At 38.1% G+C, this 7,187-nt stretch overlaps 1 protein-coding gene across 2 annotated transcripts; it reads right to left on the bottom strand.

Moving 5' to 3' along the window:
• Nucleotides 1-4,272: 4,272 nt before the first annotated feature.
• LOC108677817 (zinc finger protein 142) lies at nucleotides 4,273-7,158 on the bottom strand. Of its 2 annotated transcripts, none has more exons than XM_018166105.2 (3): nucleotides 6,696-7,158; nucleotides 6,297-6,424; nucleotides 4,273-6,066 (listed from the first exon to the last, which is right to left on the bottom strand). In XM_018166105.2, the coding sequence occupies exons 1-3, from the start codon at nucleotides 6,727-6,729 to the stop codon at nucleotides 4,636-4,638; spliced, it is 1,593 nt and encodes a 530-aa protein (XP_018021594.1). In that variant the 5' UTR covers nucleotides 6,730-7,158; the 3' UTR covers nucleotides 4,273-4,635. The 2 variants fall into 2 exon arrangements, with proteins under 2 accessions (XP_018021594.1, XP_018021595.1); XM_018166106.2 differs by having other exon boundaries at nucleotides 6,297-6,379.
• Between the last annotated feature and the right edge of the window lie 29 nt (nucleotides 7,159-7,187).

Here is a 7,187-nt window from a genome sequence, read left to right as displayed (position 1 = left end):
GAATAATTAATCGCGTGCATGTGGCGAATAAGTGATAGGTTGCCTGTGGCAAGTGATCGGTCGCATGTGGCGAATAAGTGATCGTTTTCTTTTGACGAAAAAATGAAATGTGTTTTCTTGTGACGAAAAATATAGCCTGCATATGACTGATCGTTTGCATCTGGTGAATGTCGTATGTATGCCATGTATGTGAGGCTCCGCTAATTTTGTTTATAGAGACCCAATCTAGTTAAAAAATTGAAAAAATAATTTGTCTGCTCCATATCTTATACTCGATATTTAACACACTTCTACCTGTCCAATCGATCTGAAATTTTGCACAGTTGCGTAAAGTCGTAGACAATGCTTAAATCAATTGACAGAATATATAATTTTGAAAAAATATATATATTTTTATTTTAAAAATAAAATGTATAAACTATTTTTTATATTTGATAGTAAAATTAGAAATTTATTGTACATTTGTAACATCGAAGACACTGAATTCTTTTGAAGTGTTGTTTTTATAAAGTAATTTTTAATCGCATATTACTTTATTGCATAATCGCATATTACTTTATATTATAATCGCATATTATAAAGTAATTTTTAATCGCACTCATTAATTCATGCATAAACATTCACGTGTTGTCAACACAAGTTTTAAAAAAATCAGCATTTGCCTTTTTATGAAAGATTGTTGTAACAAATAACACGGATTTATTCACCTAATTCACCCAAGTAGTTGTTTATAAGTTAATCCAGCATAAAACGCTACACCAGGGTTATAAAGTGAATGCCGATCACGAGACTTCTCATTTTGCCCCCCACTTCTCAATTCAGTTTATCTCCCATTCGTGGGCAAGTACACTAGGAGGCATAGTAGCCTGTGAAGTGAAGTTCGTAAAGCCATAGCACCGTATGTACACGGCCACCTCTAAAGGTGCCTGTACACGGGAACAGTACTGGCCGCCAGTTCTTCCGCCGCTTGAACTGTCCTCGTGTATAGGGTTCAGCCGCTTCAGAGGCCTGTGCCCGAGACGCGGCCGAGAGGGACAACGATGTGTTGATTTCTTCGCTGGAGAAGTGGCTAGTAGCGCTGATTCAGCCATGGTGAGAGCATCGGTCCTACCACGGACAGTGAGCCCTCATGAAGAGTCTGTACTCTGGACGCGGCTCGGTTATTGAATGAGGGAATCCTGCACAGTCTCCCCCTCCTTTCGAGACCGCAAAATGCTGTGAATGTTCTGCGATGTTAAGAATCGGCGACATGCCTACGGCCTATTAAACGCTGATACCGTTATTATCATTATTAATACGTCACAATTTTGGAGGCCTCACATTCAAAGTTGGGAGCCAGTCCGGTTATCATCTTTCAAGTGTACAGTATGATATACATTTCTCTTCTCCTCTCCGGTGAGTACAGTCCCAGGTCGCTACGTGTACTTGGGACGCTAATTGCTCCTCAGCAAGTTTTGATATAGCAGCCTCTGAACTGTAGGGGCGGGGAAACCAGCCTTCTTAGTGACAGTCACTAGCATCTAGTGAGTCACTAGCATCTAGTGACAGTCACTAGCATCTAGTGACAGTCACTAGCATCTAGTGACAGTCACTAGCTTTTAGTGAGTCACTAGCATCTAGTGAGTCACTAGCATCTAGTGACAGTCACTAGCTTTTAGTGACAGTCACTAGCATCTAGTGAGTCACTAGCATCTAGTGACAGTCACTATCATCTAGTGACAGTCACTAGCATCTAGTGACAGTCACTAGCATCTAGTGACAGTCACTAGCATCTAGTGACAGTCACTAGCATCTAGTGACAGTCACTAGCATCTAGTGACGGTCACTAGCACTAGTGACGGTCACTAGCTTTTAGTGACAGTCACTAGCAAGGTGAGCGTTGGAATGACTGCCGTTGAACCGACACCACTGGAGAACTGGTTCTTCGATAGAGCCACGTCGATGCGTCTTCAAAACTGCCAATAATACGGATTTATTTACCAAATTCACCATGGTGCTTGTTCATAAGTTAATCCAGCATAAAACGCTAATTAACTGAGATAAAGAATAACTAGCATCAAGCATCATCGGTCCTTGATGACATGATGCCAATGGCAGAGAAATAAAATCAGAGAGCTTAAAATACGCCAGAGAAACAACGGCATTAGTTGCTTATACAAGATATCAGTAGCTTCAACCCCGCGTAGCTCGGGAAATTTAATCTCTGATATCATGTTTAATGTAATATTTGTGATTATTTTTAAACTACAGTAATGTTAATCAATGGGAGAAACGTTCCAAGCAACATCTGGCATAGAACTCCTAATTAAGAATATGAAACAATTTCGTTTTGTTCGGAGTCCATGGAGAAAATTTATACTTACAAATTGATCATTACGTTACAATTTTAGTAACAGAATTAAATTCCTATCATTTTCCAGTGTCTCAGGCCTACGTAGTGGCCTGGTAATGATGGTATCGTATATATGCGTTCAAATAATCCTTTCTACTCACAATGCTTGAATTACAGCGCACAAATAAACTTCAACAAATGCACATTGTGTGATACATGTCAACAGAGAACATCGTCCTGCAACTGTTGTAGCACGTAGACGACTGCACAACACCAAATGCGTATTTTGTGAGAACCAAAACGTAGGCAAAGCATCAATTTGGCTTCATTCAAGGAACTACTGTACCTTAATCTCCAAAACGTAGAATTTTTAGGGACAATATAAGCAAAGAATATGTTGTTTCTTATGATGAAACTGACTGATATACATTGAACAAAATTTCACGAAACGATAATAAATGGAGCCCAGAGAGCAGAATTCTATACCGGAGCTAAGGTAAATAATTCAATGGTTTAGACATGAAGATATTTGTGTTACTCAATCTAATTACAGTTATTGAAATCATTTAATTATAATAATTTAGTTATAATTATATAACAGGTGCAGAAAATAATATATTCTCTAACAGACGAAAAAATTAATTTTACTCCAGTATTGAAGATAAAGCAATGCTTGGATTTTCCTCCATTCTGGAGAGAGGAAATTGCAAAATTGTCACAGCTTGCTGCAGGTCTCACACCCCCAGCTTCAATCTTAACTTCAATGTTAAGATTGAACACACCCCAGCTTCAATCTTAACTTAACTTCTTAACTTCACAATCCCAGCTTTAATGTTCTTAACAGTCTTGTGGGCAAGTGACCGTATATTTTCTTCTAGAATATCTGTTACCAAATAAAGCCATCATGGCCCTCAGTCCATGTTGTAGGCTGCGTTATTATGATTTTAGCAGATCGTCAATTATCTAAATATTGTTCCTAAATTAACATCACACCGTTACATACCACAAAATTAAAATATGAACAGTTGAATAAAAGTTTTAGCTCCAACAAGGAAATTGAGGCTTTTTCACACTTTTTAAAAAAGAAGGAAATCAATATTCCTATTAAATTATATAAATCAACTTGGAGAATTTAATTAGATTAAAATTAGATGGTTATCATCTACATTTGCACGCTTGCTTAAGAATTAAATAAAGAATTTATAAAATAGTGATAACATTGAATTCTTTAACTGCAATGTTCATAATTTATTGCACTGGTTTCAGAAATTCCAAGTTCTGCATATTTGTTTGCTTGCCTGCAGAAGGGACTGACCAACCAGCCACCCCTTTAGAATCATCTCTTTAAAAAACTTAGGATTCATAAAGTCTATCCAGCAGCATAGCCTTCTTCAACCTGCAAGCAATACACGTCTTTAATAACTATGATAACTACTACATATGATGAAAAGGCCCACAACTTAAATTGCAACAAATATCAAATTTCCCAATGCCATATTTCATGTGCAATTTTCTTTCAAGCTTCCAGTGGGATCGGCAAACTCATATTGAGAATAATTCTATTATCAGTTCCATCAAATTTAGTTACTGTGGAAACTTCAACATGTTCACGCAACTTATATCTGAATACGCTTCAAGATGTTAGATGCAAACACAAGTGGTTAACTGGAAGTAGCAAGTGGTTGTTAACTGGAATAAGCAAACTAGCACAGCATGAACTTGAAGCTCACTCATCATCCCAAATGCACACTGAGAAATCTGGCACTAGTGCCTTCCTGTCATGCCCTATGTTAAGCGCCATCTGACTGGCTAAGGATTCGTTGATTAAGTTCGTAAGCGTAAGACACCAGCGGTCTAGAGAACTTATCTTGATACGGGGTGGTTATACAGGAGTTAAATTAGTGGTATAATGCAGTTACACACGAGTGTTATATTAGTGTTATAATACTTAGACATCGACCGTTAGGTTGGAGTACTAGCTCTAATGCTAGTTACATTGCGGCGTGCGGACTTGTCAGCTTCTGGGGGCCTTACTAAGGTTCCCAGCCCTTTTATGGGATCACTGCTTCCGCCACTACTGAGGTCCTGATCGCGTGACCTGTCACGTGATGTTTCCATGCTGACTCAGGTCTGGTACTTTTCCATCAATCTATCACGTCTAAGGAATATTACGTCTCGATTCTAATGAATAGAATTAGACGCCGGAGAGACCTGATTGAGACCTGCTGCTCAAACAAACTTTAACCTTTGTGCAAGAGTTTGAGAGCAAAGAAATTGTTACCCAACAAGCATTGGAATCCTATCTACAAACCATGTTTAGCAGTTTTGTGGTCTTTGAGACTGCTTTTTCTTGGAGCAACATAATCACACAATTCACATTGGAATCCTTCCCCGATCCCATGTCTACAAAATTGATGGCTCTTAAATTGGTGTTTAAATGCAGTTACATAATCACACATCTCACATTGGAAACGTTCCCGTTTCCCCAAACCGTGTTTGACCGCATGGTGACAATTGAGATAATGCTTACTAGTAGCTATATAATCACACAACTTGCATTGGAATCCACCTCCATGTTTCGAAACATGATGGCTCTTAAGGGCCCGTTTTTGAGAGGCAACATAATCACACAACTCACATTGGAATCCTTCCCCGATCCCATGTTTAGTAAATTTATGACTCTCAATACCGGATTTAATTGCAGTAACATAATCACACAAATCACATTCGAATCGTTTCCCCAAACCATGTTTGATAGCCTGGTGATACTTGAGATTATCCTTTGCTCTAGCTGTAAAATCACACAACTTGCATTGGAATCCATCTCCAATACCACCTCCATGTTTTAAATCTCCACCTCCATGTTTCAAATCTCCACCTCCATGTTTCGAAATAAGATGGCCTTTTGAAACAAGATGGCGCTTAAGGTTCTGTTTTCTAGCAGTAACAAAATCACACACTTCACATCGGAATCCCTCCCCAATCCCATGTTTACAAAATTGATGGCTTTCAAAATGGGATTTAATTGCAGTTACATAATCGCACAACTCACATTGGAATCCTTTCCCTAAACCATGTATAGTAGTCTGGTGACGGTCGAGGTCATTTTTTCTAGGAGCAGAATAATCACATAACTTGCACTGGAAACCTTCCCCAATACCATGTTTTGAAAAATTATGGCTCTTGAAATCCCGTTTTGAAATCCCAATATAATCACAAAACTTACATGTAAATCCTTTCCCAATCCCATGTTTCAAAAATTTGTGGTTTTTGAGCTGCAATTTCACAGCAGCTGCATAGTCACACAGATTGCATTGGAATCCTTTCCCTAAACCATGTTTGGAGAATTTGTGAAGCTCAAGCTTAGCTACAGAAATGCATGAATAATTACATAGTTTACATCTCATTCTGTTCTTCTTTTTATGTGCAGTGGCAGAAAGTCCTTGTGAGTTTTCAGCTGCTCTTATTCCTTCTTCGTTTTTTCCATCATCATTATTATGAACAACATCTTTGCCATCATAATCACCACCATCTCCATCATCACTATCAGATCTCTGAGAATTCACCAAACGACCACTCTTCTCCTGGAGCTTTCCGTGAACTAAGCCTGCTCTATCTGGCACTGGAGAAATATTTCCTTCCATATCGGCCTTTTGTTCATCCTTCATCATACAATTGACTGCCGCCCATTGTTCCTTGCTGTCGCTGACCTGAACTTGGCATGGTGTGGTCTCCTGGAGAGTGAAAGCAGATGCACATATAATTTTGGACAAGACAATAAACTGAGAATAAACTGAGTCATGGTCTCAAGAAGCCCAAATTTCCTTGAAAACTGTCTTTACAAAAACAAAACGTTTGTTTAAAGCAAACGGAATTTCAAATCTGTTACAATTATTAACATTTATTTTTTGTGCACAGAGAAATTCGTTGTACATGAATTTAAGATGATTAATGTAAATTTTACCTTATTTTCCTCTATGGAAATTGGTTCCTGCTTCAGAGTTATGTCCTCTTCCTCCATTTCTGGCTCTCCTTTGATATAAACAACTGAAACATTTGGGAGTAGAGATGAGTCATCGCTGGCATCCATGACTGCAAAAAGAAAAAAAAATTAATGATGCATAATTGGGATGTAGAATAGTTTCTGTAACCCTGCTTGTCAAAATGATGATGCTGTATATATGATGATGCTGTATAGTTGAATTTAACAGGCAATGATTTATGCTCAACTGTTGTGATCACAAGAGATCAAATTTTTAAAATAAGTAAACCTTTAATTTCAAAAATGCAAGTAGCTTCATCATTCAAAACATTAGCCCACTCTTATACAGGCAATAATTGCAGCATAAAACATGCAGCTTACCTCCAGGTTCAACCTTGACCATCAAAGCTGACATGTCGGACAAGCTTCCTGCAGAGCTACGTTTCCTTGCAGGCTGGGGTATCCGAGAGGTCAGGCAGCACAACACTCTCACAACTAAGGCACAATGTTCATACAGAATTAACTGAAGTCAATCAATAAAAAAAATCTGAGACTAACAAAGAGAGGCTACATAATTATAAAACAGCTTTTAGTTATTGTGAACAAGAAATGTAAAACTAATATATACTTACAGCAGTTACATTGCACAATTATAGAAGTTTACCACTATTGAGATCCTGAATGTATCAGAATCTGTTTCAAGTTTTCAACACTTGCAGGCAGCAATTGACATTACAAGTGATTAACAGAGTTGAAAAGAACATTCATAACCCTATGTTATGAAGCTCTTGTGTCCAACATTCAATCTTAACCCTGATTTGGGTATTGTGCATGGTGACCCTAATAGGATATCCAAAGTACAATCCTCATAAT

The sequence above is a fragment of the Hyalella azteca genome, unplaced genomic scaffold, assembly GCF_000764305.2.
Source record: "Hyalella azteca isolate HAZT.00-mixed unplaced genomic scaffold, Hazt_2.0.2 contig15486, whole genome shotgun sequence".
Taxonomy (NCBI): domain Eukaryota; kingdom Metazoa; phylum Arthropoda; class Malacostraca; order Amphipoda; family Hyalellidae; genus Hyalella; species Hyalella azteca.
Note: the sequence above shows the minus strand (reverse complement) of the source record. Positions and strands in the feature narration are given on the sequence as shown.

What these genes read in the sequence shown, in the direction of transcription:
- LOC108677817 (XM_018166105.2), bottom strand. Translation starts at nt 6,729, where the DNA reads ATGTCAGCTTTGATGGTCAAGGTTGAACCTGGAG. An exon ending in GGTCAAGGTTGAACCTGGAG is followed by an intron (nt 6,425 to 6,695) that starts GTAAGCTGCATG and finishes TTCTTTTTGCAG; the next exon opens with TCATGGATGCCAGCGATGAC. An exon ending in TTTCCATAGAGGAAAATAAG is followed by an intron (nt 6,067 to 6,296) that starts GTAAAATTTACA and finishes TTCACTCTCCAG; the next exon opens with GAGACCACACCATGCCAAGT.